The sequence below is a fragment of the Coregonus lavaretus genome, assembly GCF_964263955.1.
Source record: "Coregonus lavaretus genome assembly, chromosome: 12".
Taxonomy (NCBI): Eukaryota; Metazoa; Chordata; class Actinopteri; order Salmoniformes; family Salmonidae; genus Coregonus; species Coregonus lavaretus.
In genome coordinates this window covers 43,621,785-43,643,183 of record NC_139999.1, presented here as the reverse complement: position 1 = coordinate 43,643,183, position 21,399 = coordinate 43,621,785, and the positions used below count along the sequence as shown (strand labels likewise).

The 21,399-nt window shown below is 42.8% G+C and overlaps 1 protein-coding gene across 3 annotated transcripts in view; it reads right to left on the bottom strand.

The window, feature by feature from the left end:
• plekha6 (pleckstrin homology domain containing, family A member 6) overlaps positions 1–21,399 on the bottom strand; it is a 104,576-nt gene that overhangs the window by 46,293 nt on the left and 36,884 nt on the right. For 2 of the 3 annotated variants that reach the window (XM_084173440.1, XM_084173441.1), the window contains exon 6: positions 12,387–12,487. In XM_084173440.1, coding sequence (XP_084029566.1) covers positions 12,387–12,487 — 101 coding nt within the window. Of the gene's footprint in view, positions 1–12,386; positions 12,488–12,603; positions 13,156–21,399 lie in introns of those variants that run through there. The other variant, XM_084173442.1, reaches the window with a different exon arrangement.

Below are 21,399 nucleotides of genomic sequence, written 5' to 3'. Positions count from 1 at the left end.
AAGAGATAGCGCCAGGCCAAGCATCTCTCACCAACTCTGTGTTATCCATTACATGAAAAACCACAGGATTTCAAATGTGGAAAATCACAAGATTTCACATGAAATTTCACATGTGAAATCATGTGAAAACATCTGTTTTTGGAACACTTCAAGTGATCACGTTTTCACATGTTTATTTTCATGATATCACATGTTGCTTTACATGTTGTCACATTATCACATTAACTTCACATATGATCACGTGATCACATGAAAACATGTTTTTGGAACACTTCACATGTGATCACGTGAAATTCATGTGTTTTTTACGTAAGGGACTACAACACATGATCCTCCATATCTATATCGAAGACCCGCTACAATGCACAGCTCTCTCTATTTATACAACATGGGCACTCCCTACAGCATACAGTTGAAATCGGAAGTTTACATACACCTTAGCCAAATACATTTAAACTCAGTTTTTTACAATTCCTGACATTTAATCCTAGTCAAAATTCCATGTCTTAGGTCAGTTAGGATCACCACTTTATTTTAAGAATGTGAAGTGTCAGAATAATAGTAGAGAGAATGATTTATTTCATATTTTATTTCTTTCATCACATTCCCAGTGGGTCAGAAGTTTACATACACTCAATTAGTATTTGGTAGCATTGCCTTTCAATTGTTTAACTTGGGTCAAACATTTTGGGTAGCCTTCCACAAGCTTCCCACAATAAGTTGGGTGAATTTTGGCCCAATCCTCCTGACAGAGCTGGTGTAACTGACTTGCTCCTTGCTCGCACACGCTTTTTCAGTTCTGCCCAAACATTTTCTATAGGATTAAGGTCAGGGCTTTGTGATGGCCACTCCAATACCTTGACTTTGTTGTCCGAAGCCATTTTGCCACAACTTTGGAAGTATGCTTGGGGTCATTGTCCATTTGGAAGACCCATTTGTGACCAAGCTTTAACTTCCTGACTGATGTCTTGAGATGTTGCTTCAATATATCCACATAATTTTCCTTCCTCATGATGCCATCTATTTTGTGAAGTGCACCAGTCCCTCCTGCAGCAAAGCACCCCCACAGCATGATGCTGCCACCCCCGTGCTTCACGGATGGGATGGTGTTCTTCAGCTTGCAAGCAACCCCATTTTTCCTCCAAACATAACAATGGTCATTATGGCCAAACAGTTATATTTTTGTTTCATCAGACCAGAGGACATTTCTCCAAAAAGTACGATCTTTGTCCCCATGTGCAGTTGCAAACTGTAGTCTGGCTTTTTTATGGCGGTTTTGGAGCAGTGGCTTCTTCCTTGCTGAGCGGCCATTCAGGTTATGTCGATATAGGACTCGTTTTACTGTGGATATAGATACTTTTGTACCTGTTTCCTCCAGCATCATCACAAGGTCCTTTGCTGTTGTTCTGGGATTGATATGCACTTTTCGCACCAAAGTACGTACATCTCTAGGAGACAGAACGCGTCTCCTTCCTGAGCAGTATGACGGCTGCGTGGTCCCATGGTGTTTATACTTGCGTACCAGTATTAAAAATTAAAAAAGGATTGTATGCGCTCTGGATAAGAGCATCTGCTAAATGACTAAAATGTAAAATGTAATGAACGTGGTACCTTCAGGCGTTTGGAAATTGCTCCCAAGTATGAACCAGAATTGTGGAGGTCTACAATTTTTTTTCTGAGGTCTTGGCTGATTTCTTTTGATTTTCCTATGATGTCAAGCAAAGAGGCACTGAGTTTGAAGGTAGGCCTTGAAATACATCCACAGGTACACCTCCAATTGACTCAAATGATGTCAATTAGCCTATCAGATGCTTCTAAAGCCATTACATAATTTTCTGGAATTTTCCAAGCTGTTTAAAGGCACAGTCAACTTAGTATATGTAAACTTCTGACCCACTGGAATTGTGATACAGTGAATTATAAGTGAGACAGAATTTTGCAACCCTTGTTGTTTGTGTACATATATGAATCTGGGCACACTACAGAGACACACACACACAAACAATAACGTTGTTCCTTCTCCCTGGTTAGATCATGGTTGGTATCTCAGAGGGGGGTAGTTCTAACAGAGTAGAAGAGAGAGAACCATCAGACTGATACACTGCTGCTGCACTAAGCTTATGTAAGACCCCTTCATCAATATTCTATCAGTGTTCTCACTGCATGGCCACGGCTGCCTGAACCAAATGAAACGCCAGCTAATACAATAGGGATGTTGCACATGACAGCAGTTGATACAGCTACACCAGTTAGCATGTACTGTAACTTGATCTGATCACTTTGACAAGGTAAGCATAAAAGGCCTTACTTCAACACAGGTTCTCTCTCTCTCTCTCTCTCTCTCTCTCTCTCTCTCTCTCTCTCTCTCTCTCTCTCTCTCTCTCTCTCTCTCTCTCTCTCTCTCTCTCTCTCTCTCTCTCTCTCTCTCTCTGACAGATAAGCTTTAGTAGCATGAATGACAAGGCCACTGAGATGATAACATCAACAATAAAAGTAGAAAATAAATAATAGTAATGGTGATTAGAAAAAGGGGAATATATATATATATATATATATATATACAGTACCAGTCAAAAGTTTGGACACACCTACTCATTCAAGGGTTTTTCTTTATTTTTACTATTACCTACATTGTAGAATAATTGTGAAGACATCAAAACTATGAAATAACACATACGGAATCATGTACTAACAAAAAAAAGTGTTAAGCAAATCAAAACATATTTTATATTTGAGAATCTTCAAACAGCCAACTTTTGCCTTGATGAGAGCTTTGCACACTCTTGGCATTCTCTCAACCAGCTTCACCTGGAATGTTTTTCCAACAGTCTTGAAGGAGTTCCCACATATGCTGAGCACTTGTTGTCTGCTTTTCCTTCACTCTGCCGTCCGACTCATCCCAAACCATCTCAATTGGGTTGAGGTCGGGGGATTGTGGAGGCCAGGTCATCTGATGCAGCACTCCATCACTCTCCTTATTGGTAAAATAGCCCTTACACACCCTGGAGGTGTGTTGGGTCATTGTTCTGTTGAAAAACAGTCCCACTAAGCCCAAACCAGATGGGATGGCGTATCGCTGCAGAATGCTCTGGTAGCCATGCTGGTTAAGTGTGCCTTGAATCCTAAATAAATCACAGACAGTGTCACCAGCGAGGCACCCCCACTCCATAACACCTCCTCCTCCATGCTTTACGGTGGGAACTACACATGCGGAGATCATCTGTTCACCCACACTGCGTCTCACAAAGACACAGCGGTTGGAACCAAAAATCTCTAATTTGGATTCCAGACCAAAGGACAAATTTCCACCGGTCTAATGTCCATTGCTCGTGTTTCTTGGCCCAAGCAGGTCTCTTCTTATTATTGGTGTCCTTTAGTAGTGGTTTCTTTGCAGCAATTCAACCATGAAGGCCTGATTCACACAGTCCCCTCTGAAGAGTTGATGTTAAGATGTCTCTGTAACTTGAACTCTGTGAAGCATTTATTTGGGCTGCAATTTCTGAGGCTGGTAACTCTAATGAACTTATCCTCTGCAGCAGAGGTAACTCTGGGACTTCCATTCCTGTGGGGGTCCTCATGAGAGCCAGTTTCATCATAGCGCTTGATGGTTTTTGCGACTGCACTTGAAGAAACTTTCAAAATGATTCAAATGTTCCATATTGACTGACCTTCATGTCTTAAAGTAATGATGGACTGTCGTTTCTCTTTGCTAATTTGAGCTGTTCTTGCCCTAATATGGACTTACCAAATAGGGCTATCTTCTGTATACCCCCCTACCTTGTCACAACACAACTGATTGGCTCAAACGCATTATGAAGGAAAGAAATTCCACAAATTAAATTTTAAGAAGGCACAGCTGCTAATTTAAATATATTCCAGGTGACTACCCCATGAAGCTGATTGAGAGAATGCCAAGAGTGTGCAAAGCTGTCATCAAGGCAAAGGGTGGCTATTTGAAGAATCTCAAACATAAAATACATTTTCATTTGTTTAACAATTTTTTGGTTACTACATGATTCCATATGTGTTATTTCATAGTTTTGATGTCTTCACTATTATTCTACAATGTAAAACATAGTAAAAATAAAGAAAAACCCTTGAATGAGTAGGTGTGTCCAAAATTTTGACTGGTAGTGTATATACACTACCGTTCAAACGTTTGGGGTCACTTAGGAATGTGCTTGTTTTCTCTAGAAAACCTTTTTTTTTGTCCATTAAAATAACATCAAATTCATCAGAAATACAGTGTTGACATTGTTAATGTTGTAAATGGCTATTGTAGCTGGAAACGGCTGATTTTTTATGGAATATCTACATAGGTGTACAGAGGCCCATTATCAGCAACCATCAGTCCTGTGTTCCAATGGCACGTTGTGTTTGCTAATCCAAGTTTATCATTTTAAAAGGCTAATTGATCATTAGAAAACCCTTTTGCAATTATGTTAGCACAGCTGAAAACTGTTGTGCTGATTAAAGAAGCAATAAAACTGGCCTTCTTGAGACTAGTTGAGTATCTGGAGCATCAGCAATTGTGGGTTCGATTATAAGCTCAAAATGGCCAGAAACAAATAACTTTCTTCTGAAACTCATCCGTCTATTCTTGTTTTGAGAAATGAAGGCTATTCCATGCGAGAAATTGCCAAGAAACTGAAGATCTCGTACAACGCTGTGTACTACTCCCTTCACAGAACAGCGCAATCTGGCTCTAACCAGAATAGAAAGAGTTGGAGGCCCCGGTGCACAACTGAGCAAGAGGACAAATACATTAGAGTGTCTAGTTTGAGAAACAGATGCCTCACAGGTCCTCAACTGGCAGCTTCATTAAATAGTACCCGCAAAACACCAGTCTCAATGTCAACAGTGAAGATGCGACTCCAGGATGCTGACCTTCTAGGCAGAGTTGCAAAGAAAAAGCCATATCTCAGACTGGCCAATAAAAAAAAATATTAAGATGGGCAAAAGAACACAGACATTGGACAGAGGAAGATTGGAAAAAAGTGTATGGACAGACGAATCGAAGTCTGAGGTGTTCGGATCACAAAGAAGAACATTTGTGAGACGCAGACCAAATGAAAAGATGCTGGAGGAGTGCTTGATGCCATCTGTCAAGCATGGTGGAGGCAATGTGATGGTCTGGGGGTGTTTTGGTGGTGGTAAAGTGGGAGATTTGTACAGGGTAAAAGGGATCTTGAAGAAGGAAGGCTATGCTATACCCTGTGGACCGCGCTTGATTGGAGCCAATTTCCTCCAACAATAGAACAATGACCAAAAGCACAGCTCCAAACTATGCAATAACTATTTAGGGAAGAAGCAGTTAGCTGGTATTCTGTCTATAATGGAGTGGCCAGCACACTCACCGGATCTCAACCCTATTGAGCTGTTGTGGGAGCAGCTTAACCGTAATGTACGTAAGAAGTGCCCATCAAGCTAATCCAACTTGTGGGAGATGCTTCAGGAAGCATGGGGTGAAATCTCTTCAGATTACCTCAACAAATTGACAACTAGAATGCCAAAGGTCTGCAAGGCTGCAATTGCTGCAAATGGAGGATTCTTTGATGAAAGCAAAGTTTGAAGGACACAATTATTATTTCAATTAAAAATCATTATTTCTAACCTTGTCAATGACTACATTTTCTATTCATTTTGCTATACTTCCTATTCAAACTCATTTCATGTATTTTTTCATGGAAAACAAGGACATTTCTAAGTGACCCCAAACTTTTGAACTGTAGTGTATATATACAGTGGGAGAAAAAAGTATTTAGTCAGCCACCAATTGTGCAAGTTTTCCCACTTAAAAAGATGAGAGAGGCCTGTAATTTTCATCATAGGTACACGTCAACTATGACAGACAAAATTAGAAGAAAAAAATCCAGAAAATCACATTGTAGGATTTTTTAATGAATTTATTTGCAAATGATGGTGGAAAATAAGTATTTGGTCAATAACAAAAGTTTCTCAATACTTTGTTATATACCCTTTGTTGGCAGTGACACAGGTCAAACGTTTTCTGTAAGTCTTCACAAGGTTTTCACACACTGTTGCTGGTATTTTGGCCCATTCCTCCATGCAGATCTCCTCTAGAGCAGTGATGTTTTGGGGCTGTAGCTGGGCAACATGGACTTTCAACTCCCTCCAAAGATTTTCTATGGGGTTGAGATCTGTAGACTGGCTAGGCCACTCCAGGACCTTGAAATGCTTCTTACGAAGCCACTCCTTCGTTGCCCGGGCGGTGTGTTTGGGATCATTGTCATGCTGAAAGACCCAGCCACGTTTCATCTTCAATGCCCTTGCTGATGGAAGGAGGTTTTCACTCAAAATCTCACGATACATGGCCCCATTCATTCTTTCCTTTACACGGATCAGTCGTCCTGGTCCCTTTGCAGAAAAACAGCCCCAAAGTATGATGTTTCCACCCCCATTCTTCACAGTAGGTATGGTGTTCTTTGGATGCAACTCAGTATTCTTTGTCCTCCAAACACGACGAGTTGAGTTTTTACCAAAAAGTTATATTTTGGTTTCATCTGAATGACATTCTCCCAATCCTCTTCTGGATCATCCAAATGCACTCTAGCAAACTTCAGACGGGCCTGGACATGTACTGGCTTAAGCAGGGGGACACGTCTGGCACTGCAGGATTTGACTCCCTGGCGGCGTAGTGTGTTACTGATGGTAGGCTTTGTTACTTTGGTCCCAGTTCTCTGCAGGTCATTCACTAGGTCCCCCTGTGTGGTTCTGGGATTTTTGCTCACCGTTCTTGTGATCATTTTGACCCCACGAGGTGAGATCTTGCATGGAGCCCCAGGCTGAGGGAGATTGACAGTTCTGTTGAATACCTATTGACATCAAGACATTTCAGCTTTACATTTTGTATTAATTTAAAAAATGTTCTACAAACAAAATTCCACTTTGACATTATGGGGTATTGTGTGTAGATCAGTGACACAACATTTCAATTTAAGCCATTTTAAATTCAGGCTGTAGCACAACAAAACGTGGAAAAAGTAAAGGGGTGTGAATATTTTCTGAAGGCATTGTAAATGTAAATCTCTCTCTCTCTCTCTCTCTCTCTCTCTCTCTCTCTCTGTCTCTCTCTCTCTCTCTCTCTCTCTCTCTCTCTCTCTCTCTCTCTCTCTCTCTCTCTCTCTCTCTCTCTCTCTCTCTCTCTCTCTCTCTCTCTCTCTCTCTCTCTCTCTCTCTCTCTCTCTCTCTCTCTCTCTCTCTCTCTCTCCCTCTCTTACACTCAGGTGACACCCCTCTGAGTGAAGGTGGTATGGACCATGACATTTACTCTCAACAGGGGGTTTAATAACTAGTGCACTCCCTGGGGGTGTACACGTATGGTCTCTCACACACACACACACACACACACAGACACACACACACACACACACACACACACACACACACACACACACACCACACACACACACATCTAGCTGTAACTCAGTCTTAAGACGCTAGTAAACCAGTCATACACACCGTACAACACACCACACCACACCCGGGCCAAGTGTTCTCGTTTAATAATTTACTTCAATCCACGGGAGGGAAAAGGCTGCTTTGAAAAATGCTGTGAGCTGAGAGGCGTCTGTTAGACATTATAGCCTTTTACATGTCTAAACCATGCAGGGTTGAACCAAGTGTGGTCAGATAGGGTTGGACCAAGATACTGTAGATAGTGTTGTAACGGCTGGGTGACCCCGATCATAAATAAGGTCTATTCCAGGTTCCAACCACACCTCTGTTTTTGTTACCTCAGCCTGTACTTAGTGAACCTGCAGGTACGGTCAGGTTGGAACAGCAGACCCAGGCAGCTCTCTCTGTTTGGAGCTCGCAGCAAAACAACAGTCCTTGCAGTCCTGGCTCATATCCAAAGTTTTAGAACTTACACAATTTCCGTTAAGCATTTAATGAAGCATTCACGCCTTCATGAAAAAAAAAAAAAGGGTGTCGGTACTGAAAAGTCAAGTCAAACCAGTCCACCTCTGAAAGGTAATCTTATAATCAAAGGCAAAAATGTAGGTTAGAGTCTTCACTCCCTCCCCCTCTCCCTCTCCCTCTCCCCCGCACCCTACCTCTCTCTCATTGGTCAGTTTGAAATTACAGGTGTCATAAAGAAGGGGTTCTACAGGAATCCCAGCCGAGTCTCCAGGATCGTGCTCAAACTCGACTTCCATCCCATCCTGTCTCCTCTCCTCCTCAGCCCCGAGGGGCCCCACTAGGCCAGAAACAAAAGCTCCCCTCCCTCCACTTACCTCAACTAACAACAGCCAGACCAAATCAGACCAGTTCACCACCCTGTATTAGTACTGAGAACACGTAAACACCATGACATACCTGTACTGTCTGTCTGTCTCCTACACAACACTTAGACCTACATACATGGCTACACACTCCTATACATGTAAGTAGAAATTGTGCCACACAGTATATTAACCCCAAGTACTGTCTACTATCTACAAAACTAAACAATTAAGCACAAAGGTCTACAACATCGAAAACAATGTACAGTGAGGGAAAAAAGTATTTGATCCCCTGCTGATTTTGTACATTTGCCCACTGACAAAGACATGATCAGTCTATAATTTTAATGGTAGGTTTATTTGAACAGTCAGAGACGAAATAACAACAAAAAATCCAGAAAAACGCATGTCAAAAATGTTATGAATTGATTTGCATTTTAATGAGGGAAATAAGTATTTGACCCCTCTGCAAAACATGACTTAGTACTTGGTGGCAAAACCCTTGTTGGCAATCACAGAGGTCAGACGTTTCTTGTAGTTGGCCACCAGGTTTGCACACTTCTCAGGAGGGATTTTGTTCCACTCTTCTCCAAGTCATTAAGGTTTCAAGCCTGACGTTTGGCAACTCGAACCTTCAGCTCCCTCCACATATTTTCTATGGGATTAAGGTCTGGAGACTGGCTAGGCCACTCCAGGACCTTAATGTGCTTCTTCTTGAGCCACTCCTTTGTTGCCTTGGCCGTGTGTTTTGGGTCATTGTCATGCTGGAATACCCATCCACGACCCATTTTCAATGCCCTGGCTGAGGGAAGGAGGTTCTCACCCAAGATTTGACAGTACATGGCCCCGTCCATCGTCCCTTTGATGCGGTGAAGTTGTCCTGTCCCCTTGGCAGAAAAACACCCCCAAAGCATAATGTTTCCACCTCCATGTTTGACGGTGGGGATGGTGTTCCTCCTCCTCCAAACACGGCGAGTTGAGTTGATGCCAAAGAGCTCGATTTTGGTCTCATCTGACCACAACACTTTCACCCAGTTCTCCTCTGAATCATTCAGATGTTCATTGGCAAACTTCAGACGGGCCTGTATATGTGCTTTCTTGAGCAGGGGGACCATGCTGCAGGATTTCAGTCCTTCACGGCGTAGTGTGTTACCAATTGTTTTCTTGGTGACTATGGTCCCAGCTGCCTTGAGATCATTGACAAGATCCTCCCGTGTAGTTCTGGGCTGATTCCTCACCGTTCTCATGATCATTGCAACTCCACGAGGTGAGATCTTGCATGGAGCCCCAGGCTGAGGGAGATTGACAGTTCTGTTGTGTTTCTTCCATTTGCGAATAATCGCACCAACTGTTGTCACCTTCTCACCAAGCTGTTGGCGATGGTCTTGTAGCCCATTCCAGCCTTGTGTAGGTCTACAATCTTGACCCTGACATCCTTGGAGAGCTCTTTGGTCTTGGCCATGGTGGAGAGTTTGGAATCTGATTGATTGATTGCTTCAGTGGACAGGTGTCTTTTATACAGGTAACAAGCTGAGATTAGGAGCACTCCCTTTAAGAGTGTGCTCCTAATCTCAGCTCTTTACTTGTATAAAAGACACCTGGGAGCTAGAAATCTTTCTGTTTGAGAGGGGTTCAAATACTTATTTCCCTCATTAAAATGCAAATCAATTTATAACATTTTTGACATACGTTTTTCTGGATTTTTTTGTTGTTATTCTGTCTCTCACTGTTCAAATAAACCTACCATTAAAATGATAGACAAATCATTTCTTTGTCAGTGGACAAACGTACGAAATCAGCAGGGGATCAAATACTTTTTTCCCTCACTGTACTTGGTTGACATTGTTTCAGCAGAGATTGCTAGATCCTGAAGCTTCAGTGTTATAACACCATAACACCATAACCTACGCAGCACTTACAGTTCCAGTCCACACTGTAAATACCTGGAAGGCTAAAGTTCTCTACAAACCACTGGCTGCTCTGCTCCATCCTCATGACTCATATTGTCTCACACTCACACTGCCTCCCTGTACAATCAACACCAAGCAGCAGGATAACAGCATGGCGGGAAGGAGACAAATAACCTTTTACTAGCCAGCACCACCACCACCATAACAACACAGCTGAATAGGCTACCTAGAATACTGTGTCAATAAGTAAGAACATTAAGTCTCTCCTGTACTGTACCTGAAAGGCTTTTGGACACATATCATTGAAACATTTACTGGTGTTTAACCTTTTCTGTTGCGTAACAATCCCATTTTGGAACAGTGAGCGCATTCTGACATCACGTGCATAAAACAACTCACGCTGGGGCGACCGTTTAGAGATATTTGGAACTCATGTGTGAAAAGGTTAATTTCTTTATTTTGCCTGTGTCTTCTTCTTCTACTGCTATTTGCCTTTAAAAGCATGCACACAGACATATGAAAGTCTACAGAGGAGCCAGTGTAACAAGCTGAACCCTCTAGCTGCTGGTCTACAGTATATAGTCTACTGCTTCGTAGAACTGTCAGGCAAATGCCATGTCACCGTGGCTGTCACAACAGGTCTCGTATCAACACCGACACACAGAGACACTGGGGCTACAACCAATGGCACACAGCAACTCTATCAACAAAGAAACACTGCAACACACATACTGTACAACCCGTACATTGTCTTAACCACCGAACCCAAATGAGACCACGTAATCCGAATATTTTAAGAAGAGATTTGACTAACTGTAGAATATTACAAAACGGTATTGCATCACCTTTTCTGAAACAGACAGTGTGTTTGGAAAACCAAAGATGCGTTCTAGCTTGACAGTGATTGCACTTTTATGGTGATAAATCTGGAATAATTTTTGTTTATGGGACTAGACAGGATTTTTTGGTTAGTGACATACTACTACTGACAGGGACTATGTTGGGAAATAGCTTTTAGATGGTACTGCAGCGCCACATTCTGAGATGGTGATTAATATGCATTGGCTGTGATAAATAAATCATATGAATGAACATGATATTATATATCATGCTAATATGGTGTGGTGGTGCTGGGTAGGGGTTTATGTAAGACTGTTCCCTCCTCTCTCCCTCTGACCATCCCTCAGCTACTGCCTGGAAGACCAGAGAGGAATATACTGTGACAGGACTCTCTCTCTCCTTCCCTTTCTCTTTCTCTATCACTCCTTCTCTCTTTCTCTCTGTGTCTCCCTCTCATGCTGTCTGTGTGTGTCTCCCTCTCTCTCAGCATTCTGTTTATTCATGAGCACTTCGGTGCAAAGTACAGTGTGAGCAAACACACACTCATACTCTCTCTCTCTCACACACAAACACATGCACACACGGGCGCGCGCACACACACAAACACAGAGTAAATATAGGGGTTTGGTTTTGAAATGCTGCCAGACATCTCTGCTTATTCCCTATTATCCCCCATTGTCCCCCAATGTCACTGCTTGTCACTGGGCTGTATGAGTGACGATCACGTGTCTGCCCAGCATTTAAACCCCCCCCAAAAAAAAAAAGTTGTGTCAAGTTGGCTGGATGTCCTTTGGGTGGTGGACCATTCTTGATAAACAAGGGAAAATGTTGAGCGTGAAAAGCCCAGCAGCATTGCAGTTCTTGACACACTCAAACCGGTGCGCCTGGCACCTACTACCATACCCCGTTCAAAGGCACTTAAGTATTTTGTCTTGCCCATTCACCCACTGAATGGCACACATACACAATCAATGTCTCAATTGTCTCAAGGCTTAAAAATCCTTCTTTAACATGTCTCCTCCCCTTTATCTAAACTGATTGGAGTGGATTTAACAGGTGACATTAATAAGGGATCATGGCTTTCACCTGGATTCACCTGCTCAGTCTATGTCATGGAAAGAGCAGGTGTTCCTAATGTTTTGTACACTCAGTACTCATTGTACTTGTACTTGTATCCTCTCAAACCAACCACTTTCCTAAAGGTCATTCCCCCTCTCACCTCACTGACCACCTGCCCCAAATGTTATCCCCCACCTCTTGGAAGCTCAAGAAGTCCAAAAAAACATTGCTTTATCATCATAACATGGCTTCATCATCATCCTCATCATCATCATTGTCATCATCATCCTCATCATCATCATCATCATACTTAGTCCTAGAGGGTACTGACCTTAAAGGCGTGCTTGCGGCTGATGTTATCCAACGCCTGCACTTCTCCGATCCGAAAGCTGAGCAGAGGAAGACTTCCCAACACTCCTTCCTCCTTCTCGTCTGGATGGGAGGAAGAGGGAAAAAAAGAGAGAAAGAATAAAGATCGGGATCAAAATAAACAAAGAAATCACATATTTGAAAAAACGCAAGAGATCTAATATAACAAGGCTCCACACCTATAGTAAGTAAAGAGGGGCAGTTTGCCCTTTCCTCTAGTGGTAGCTGTGGCTTTAGCTGGCTCAGTCAGCACTACCATATAACATCCCTGGAACAACACCCACATCCCACTGTAGGGGAAATATCCATTTTCGTCCAGCAGTCCAGTGATAAGTGACACACTCTCACACACACTCTCTCACACACACACTCGCTTAAATCCAACGGTGGTCAGATATTGTTTTTTTTACGAGCAGATCGCTGGAGAAGAAAGAGGAGTGCGAGAGCAGCACTTGTGCTGATTAAATAATGGAGCAGATGATGACAATTTCGAGGGCTGGAGATGAAGCTGACAGGGAATCCACTGTAGCTACTGCCCTCCTTATCTCTCTCTCCCTCGTTCCCTCGTTCCCTCTTTCTCTCTCTCTCTCTCTCTCTCTCTCTCTCTCTCTCTCGCTCTGCCTGGCTCTCTTGTTCTCTCGCTCGGCTGTTCCCTCTCTCGTTCCCTCTCTCTAAGTAGAGCTGTACTGCGTAGACGTAAGAGCCTTCCTCTGTTGCTGAGCACACGTGTGTGTTTGAGAGACAGAGAGAGAGAGAGAGAGAAATAGAGAGAGAGAGGGAGGAGGGAGGGACCGAGAGGAGGGACGGGGGAGGGGGAGCTGTGGGGGTTGTGTTTGTGCAATCATACAGTACTGTCTGCTGTCTTTGTGTGTATGTGTGTGTGTGTGTGTTTGAGATAGCGATCAGCCCATGTGACTCAGTGTTGCTGGAATCCTGAATACGGGCCTTCAGCAAACTGTACCTGCCCTCTCTCCACCAATCAGAGAGCAGGGTTTTCTGCCACACACAGACAGGTAAATAGCCACGTCTCTTTCTCTCTCTCCCCCTGTTTCTCTCTCAAACAAATTCAAACTTGACCTCAGAAGTTCTGTATTTCATTGCAAAACTCACAGATATTCTTGGAAAGAGACAAAAAAAAATGTGTTCATTCTCAAACAGTTCTACCCTACAACTGAAATATCTTATATAGGCTATCAAGTTGAATGAAATATACAGCATCATACAAACACAGTCACACATTAATAACGGATGTAATAAGAAACTATGTGATTTATTGCCAAATAGCCTTTCACAGTCGACTCAAGATAATCCTGAGGAGAAGACTGGTTAGAAGAAACAGAGTTGTGATTGTGAAACCTGTGGCAGAGCTTCTCAGTGTTCACCAACAAATGTCGTCCCCATCCAGAGACACAGAGAAGCTAGGAGAGGCAAAACACACCTCTGAAAACACACACTTCTGAAGACACTCCTGCTAGCACAAACACTTTTGAAGAAGCAAAGTCCTTGAAAGGTTGCCTACAATGATTGTGAAATTTCACCTCATTCTGATTCATTTTAGGGCAGTCTGACTCTTGGCTGCATTCCCTCCTGCTGCTATATGTAACACCTGTTTGCACCACACAGACTCCCTCACCTGTGTGTGTGTGTGTGTGTGTGTGTGTGTGTGTGTGTGTGTGTGTGTGTGTGTGTGTGTGTGTGTGTGTGTGTGTGTGTGTGTGTGTGTGTGTGTGTGTGTGTGAGTGTTAAGACACAGGATGAGAGTAAATCAGCTCCCTGACAGCTATATATTAGCATCTCAAAACAACAACAGCTCAACGCTTCTGAAGATGACAGTTAGTTATGTAATGGACTAACACTCTATTTCACAGAGAATTCCTCTATATGTACACCCGGGTCAGCTAGGACATTGGTAACTTGTGACGTCAAGTCCCTGATTGTACGTACAGCATTAGGCAGTCAGGTGTTTTGGGAATTTGATATTTGCGATGTTTTGGGATACTTTGGAGATGGGGGTGGTATGTAGGCTAGAGGTTAGAGCTGCAGAACTGTAGCTGGAGTGTTGCTAGTTAAAATCCCTGGCTGGGCACTTAAAAGAAGTGGGGACTTCTATACACACTCCTAATCTCCTTGTACAGATGAACTACTGGCCAAGACAGCTGGCATGCTTTGACAATGTCACCCCCAAGTCCCAAAAACAAAAGACCTTTGCATCTTTCTGGCCATTTCTCGGCCCTCTCTCCTTGCTGGCATGGTGATCGTGGCAGTAAGTCACACATGCTCCCTTCCTCCCTCTCTTTTTTCCACAGCTGGGAGAAAAGGGAGGGAGACGAAAACATCCCATCAGACGTGTGTGAAATACAGAGAGAAGAATCACTGTGACCAGAAGGAGAGAAGGGGGAAGAAAAGGAAAGGAAAGGAAATGGAGAAATGATAGAAAAGCGAACAGGGCTCGGGGCCAGTTGTGAATATTGTTGAATGTGAATTTGGAAAATTGACCGTCGCTTCACACTGAGCTATTGAATCACAGAACAGCCGGAACATTTCAATATGAAAGATTCTTAGAAGCTGCTAAGCTCCAATTCCTGTGGGGGCGTTTTCTGACTGTTCTATTCTATTCTTATCATTTTATTTCTCTGCTTTGCTTTGAAGACATCCTTATTCAGGTCGGATTTGCATCTGTGTGTACCGGGTAGGGAATGGAGGTTAACTACAGGGCAAAATGGGAATTAAAACCTGGCCTAGTTGCATCCTGTAGCTCACAGAATACAGGTAGATCCACTAACAAAATCACTTTTAACCCAAAGAACCTGGAGTTCACTCTCTCTCAGGACTAGGAAGACGTGTTTGAGTGGTTTCAATAGGGTAGAGTGGGGAAGGTTGAGCCATCCTTTTCATTCAGCATCACTCCGTTAAGGGAAATATAATATTCTTTCTAACAAAGATATGTACATACACATAATACATAATAGATCTAAGATGGCGTAGCAGTGCGGTCGTGTACTCTGTGTGTGTCCGTGTAAATTATTGTATTTTTTATATTTTTCGTACATATTTTCCTATCACACTTTTCCTCCTTCTACTAAATATACTTTCCTGCAACCCGCCTCACTCAATGTGGAATGGATTCTATTATTGACTTACCTTTTATCTAGAATCTCCAGTTGAAACTAGCTAGCCAGCTAACTAGCTACTTGCTATTAGCCACCGTTAGCGGTTTTCACCCAGAACATTGGATTTTCTGCCGGAATAACTGAATCACTGGACATTAACACTGGATCGCAACTAGCTAGCCGCAACCGAATGGACATTGCTGTTGGCATATCACCACTTTCCCCGAAGCAAGCACCAGTTAGCCTTGAGCTAGCCTCGAGCCAGGCCCATATCCCGGCTATCTACCTCTCTGTCTACCGGACGGGAGTAGCCAGCTAACTAGCTACTTGCTATTAGCCACCATTAGCGGTTTTTCACCATTGTCCGTGGCCTGCACTACCTACCAGCCAGCTCTAGCCTGGACTATTATCGGCCAGTCTGCACTGTCTGCACAGCGCGTTATCGACCTATCGGTTTTTCTGCCGGAATCACTGAATCACTGGACCTTTAACTCCTGATCATCGCAACTAGCTAGCTGCAACCAAATTAATGTTGTTGTTGGCTAATCAGCCTTGAGCTAGCCTCGAGTCAGGCCCATCTCCCGGCTATCTACCTCTCTGTCAACCAGACGGGACCTCCTAGAGTCGACACGGAGCCCCGCCGATCCATCACGACTGGTCTGCCGACGTAATCGTCTGTGGTTTCAACAGGCTTCCCGTTGCGAAGACCACGAAGATCCATCTGCTAGCCCCGGCCCGCTAGCACACGCAAACAACAGCCGTGCTTCCTGCTAGCCTGTGCTGTAGCACCAATTCAAACTGCTCTCGGACTCACATATTGCTGTTCACTGGACCTTATGATCACTCAGCTGCACAGCTGATGCCTGCTGGACTGTTCCTTTACACGGTACCCTGTCCTGTTCATCTGTTTAGCCTCAGCCCAAACTTTCATCGCCGTTACCAGTTGTTGTCTTAGCTCTCTCGAATAACACCTGTGATTGCTTTATGCCTCTCTCCCATGTCAATATGCCTTGCAAATTGCTGTTCCAGTTAGTTCTTATTATACAATTTCACTGTAAAGCCCCAAGTCCCTCTAAAACTGCCTCAAATAGCTCCTTTGTTCCACCCCCCATACACGCGGAGACCGGCTCAATCGGTGCATCCAGTGATGCTATCTCTTTCATTGTTACCCAACGCTTAGGTTTACCTCCACTGTACTCATATCCTTCCATATCCTTGTCTGTACATAATGCCCTGAATCTATTCTACAATGCCCGGAAATCTGCCCCCTTTACTCTCTGTACCCAACGCACTAGAAGACCAGTTCTTAAAGCCTTTAGCCGTATCCTTATTCTAGTCCTCCTCTGTTCCTCTGGTGATGTAGAGGTTAACCCCTGCAGCCCCCAGTATCACTCCTACTCCCCAGGAGCTATCATTTGTTGATTTCTGTAACCGTAAAAGCATTCGTTTTTTTGCATGTTAACATCAGAAGCCTCCTCCCTAAGTTTGAGTTATTCACTGCGTTAGCACACTCCACCAACCCTGATTTTCTAGCAGTGTCTGAATCCTGGCTTACGAAGGCCACCAAAAATTCAGATATTTCCATCCCCAACTACAACATTTTCAGTCTAGATAGAACTGCCAAAGGGGGTGGAGTTGCAATCTACTGTAGAGATAGCCTGCAGAGCTCTATCATACTATCCAGGTCTGTGCTCAAACAGTTTGAGCTCCTACTTCTAAAAATCCACCTTTCCAGAAATAAGTCTCTCACTGTTGCCGCTTGCTACAGACACCCCTCAGCCCCCAGCTGTGCCCTGGACACCATATGTGAATTGATTGCCCCCCATGTATCCCCAGAGTTCGTACTGCTTGGTGACCTAAACTGTGATATGCTTAACACCCCGGCCATCCTACAATCTAAACTAGATGCCCTCAATCTCACACAAATTATCAAGGAACCTACAAGGTACAACCCTACATCCGTAAACATGGGCACCCTTATAGATATCATCCTGACTAACTTACCCTCTAAATACACCTCAGCTGTCTTCAACCAGGATCTCAGCGATCACTGCCTTATTGCCTGCGTCCGTAACGGGTCCGCGGTCAAACGACCACCCCTCATCACTGTCAAACACTCCCTAAAACACTTTAGCGAGCAGGCCTTCCTAATTGACCTGGTCCATGTATCCTGGATGGATATCGATCTCATTCTGTCAGTAGAGGATGCCTGGTTGTTCTTTAAAAGTGCTTACCTCTCAATCTTAAATAAGCATGCCCCATTCAAAAAATTCAGAACTAAGAACAGATATAGCCCCTGGTTCTACTCAGACTTGACTGCCCTTGACCAGCACAAAAACATCCTGTGTCGTACTGCATTAGCATCGAATAGCCCCCGAGATATGCAACTTTTCAGGGAAGTTAGGAACCAATATACACAAGCAGTTAGGAAAGCAAAGGCAAGCTTTTTCAAACAGAAATGTGCATCCTATAGCACTAACTTCAAAAGGTTTTGGGACACTGTAAAGTCCATGGAGAATAAGAGCACCTCCTCCCAGCTGCCCACTGCACTGAGGCTAGGAAACACTATCACCAATCGCGAATTTCAATAAGCATTTTGCTACGGCTTTCGACTCTGTCAACCACCGCATTCTTATTGGCAGACTAAATAGCCTTGGTTTCTCAAATTACTGCCTCGCCTGGTTCACCAACTACTTCTCAGATAGAGTTAAATGTGTCAAATCGGAGGGCCTGTTGTCTGGACCTATGGCAGTCTCTATGGGGGTGCCACAGGGTTCAATTCTTGGGCCGACTCTTTTCTCTGTGTATATCAATGATGTCGCTCTTGCTGCTGGTGATTCTCAGATCCACCTCTACGCAGACGACACCATTTTGTATACATCTGGCCCTTCATTGGACACTGTGTTAACAAACCTCCAAACAAGCTTCAATGCCATACAACACTCCTTCTGTAGCCTCCAACTGCTCTTAAACACAAGTAAAACTAAATGCATGCTCTTCAATCAAATGCTGCTGGCACCCGCCCACCCGACTAGAATCACTACTCTCGACGGGTCTGACCTAGAGTATGTGGACAACTACAAATACCTAGGTGTCTGGTTAGACTGTAAACTCTCCTTCCAGACTCACATTAAGCATCTCCAATCCAAAGTTAAATCTAGAATCGGCTTCCTATTTCGCAACAAAGCCTCCTTCACTTATGCTGCCAAACATGCCCTCGTAAAACTGACTATCCTACCGATCCTTGACTTCGGCAATGTAATTTACAAAATAGCCTCCAACACTCTACTCAGCAAATTGGATGTAGTCTATCACAGTGCCATCCGTTTTGTCGCCAAAGCCCCATATACTACCCACCACTGTGACCTGTACGCTCTTGTTGGCTGGTCCTCACTACATATTCGTCGCCAAACCCACTGGCTCCAGGCCATCTATAAATCACTGCTAGGCAAATCCACTACTTATCTTAGCTCATTGGCAAAAGGGGGTGCAACTCAATATTAGGAAGGTGTTCCTAATGTTTTGTACACTCAGTGTATATTTCAGGAAATAATAATCAGAATTAATGTAAACATTACAGTTTTGAAAACATAGCTGTCCAAAAAAAGTGGTTTCTTGGCATAACAAACACTTTGTACTTTTTTAAACACTTTTAACATAGGCCAGACCCTGTTGTTACCTAATGCCAGCGATAATGCCTTGCATTACGCCTGGGAAGAAATCACTTCAATTTGCTCAACTTGCTATTGGCTCAACAATGGGCTCAATTTACCCCAAGGCAAACACATTTTGACTATATTAGCCCACACAGCTACAAGGATGACTTTCATGCTAGGTTTAGGACCTCATATTGAAGCTTATAGAGACTCCAACTGACGTACAAGTACAAAACAATCTTAAACAAGTACAAAACAATCTTAAAATTAACAACTTTGGTTTAGATGCAAGCATCATGAAACCTCTAATTCAATACATTAATTTGACTAGGGGAAACCACTTTTTCTATGTGGTTTCTTCCTTCACAGACTCTATGAAATGATGACCTGTTCCTAAATATTTGGACAAATGATACCTTTTGTGTATGATTTCCTAGAAACAAGGGTGGCTCACACACACATAAGCTCCCCTAAATGCAACAAAAGTCCAACTTTGGGGGGTCTCTAATTTAACCATTCACCAATTTGTTTATTATTATTTTTTAAATATTTTTTTTATATTGAATATTTAAAACATACAATCTACTTGCAGTGAAGCAGCTCAACATCTACATCACATTAGTCATCTAACAGACTCCCATCCAGAGCGACCCACAGAAGCAACCAGGGTCAACGCCCCGCTCAAGGGCACGTCGACAGATCTCCCATAACGTCAAAAACGGGGACCCGAACCAGCAACCCATCAGCCACTGGCCAAAGCTCCCAACCGCCAGGCCACCAGCCCTCCAAGATCCCCCCCACAGTTCCCCAACAGCTGCCCCTGAGAAAAATAAAATAATTCCACCATCTCCGCTGGCCACCCTCTTCGGATTTCTACGCACCATATATCTGGTCTCTCCAGATCTCGCAACAATACTATTTCTAGGGTCAATTTTAGATCAATGTTATGCATTTTCAGCCATTCCTGAACCTGAGACCAGAAACAGGCTACCTGAGGGCAATACCAAAACAAATGGTCTATTGATTCTGTATCCTCACAACAAAATCTGAAGAGCTGTGATGATTGTATGTCCCAAATATTCAACATTTTGTTGGTGGCAAGAATTCTTGAATCTTGCTTTGTTTTATATATCAACTCGTACACCCTGTACCATGGAATCGGTACATCAAAAAACTCTTCCCAACTATTTTGTAATCTGTATGGCACAGCATCCTGGTCCTCAAATGAAACTGGTATACTTTCCTATTTATGCTATTTTTATTCCTCCGCCAGTTTTGATCCTTTATATTGGGCAGACAGACCAGACCTCAATTTTTGGGGTAATGCTGTAATCAATTGGTTGTAATCTTGGATTGAGCAGACCTTCCCATACAATTCTGATAACTCCATGAAAAACACAACTCTGCCATTCCAATTTACAATATCAATTAAAAACAAAATACCCTTTTCAAACATATTTTCCATAAATACAGGTATTTTATCAACCAGCACATTTGAGTTCAGCCATAATTTTTGTTGTAATATTTGTTCTATCTTTTCAGGGGTATGAAATTGTAGCCAGCTCTGCAATGCTTGTTTGAAAAAGAGAGATACTTTGAAAAAAGTTTCATTTTCAATTGATTGAAAATGAGACATGGCAATCTGCACAAAGGCAAAAAGGCAATTTTTAAACAATGGATGAGCTTTTCTTATTAATCTACTTGAGAACCATTTAGGGTTCAAGTAAAACTTTGGATAAGTTATGCTTTTAGAGAGAGGTTTAGTGCTTTTATATTTAATAATCTCAACCCAACCAATTCATATTCATTATATAGATAGGCACGCTTTATCTTGTCTGGTTTAGCATCCCAGATAAAGCGAATTATTTTTTGCTCATATGGTTTGAAAAATGAATAATCAGGAGTAGGCAGCGCCATAAGTAAGTGAGTAAACTGGACATATGACTAAGGAGTAAGTCAGGGCAATTTTCCATAAATAGATAGGTATTTACCTCTCCATGGTTGCAGGATCTTGTCTATTTTTTACTAGTTTTCTATTGAAAATCATTGTGCTCATTTATTTGTTTTGTGATATAAATACCAAGTATGTCTACTTCACCATCAGCCCATTTCATAGGTAAACTCCAGGGTAATGTAAAAGTTGTATTTTTTAAAGATCCAATACGCAATATTGTACATTTATCATAATTAGGTTTTAGTCCAGAAAGGT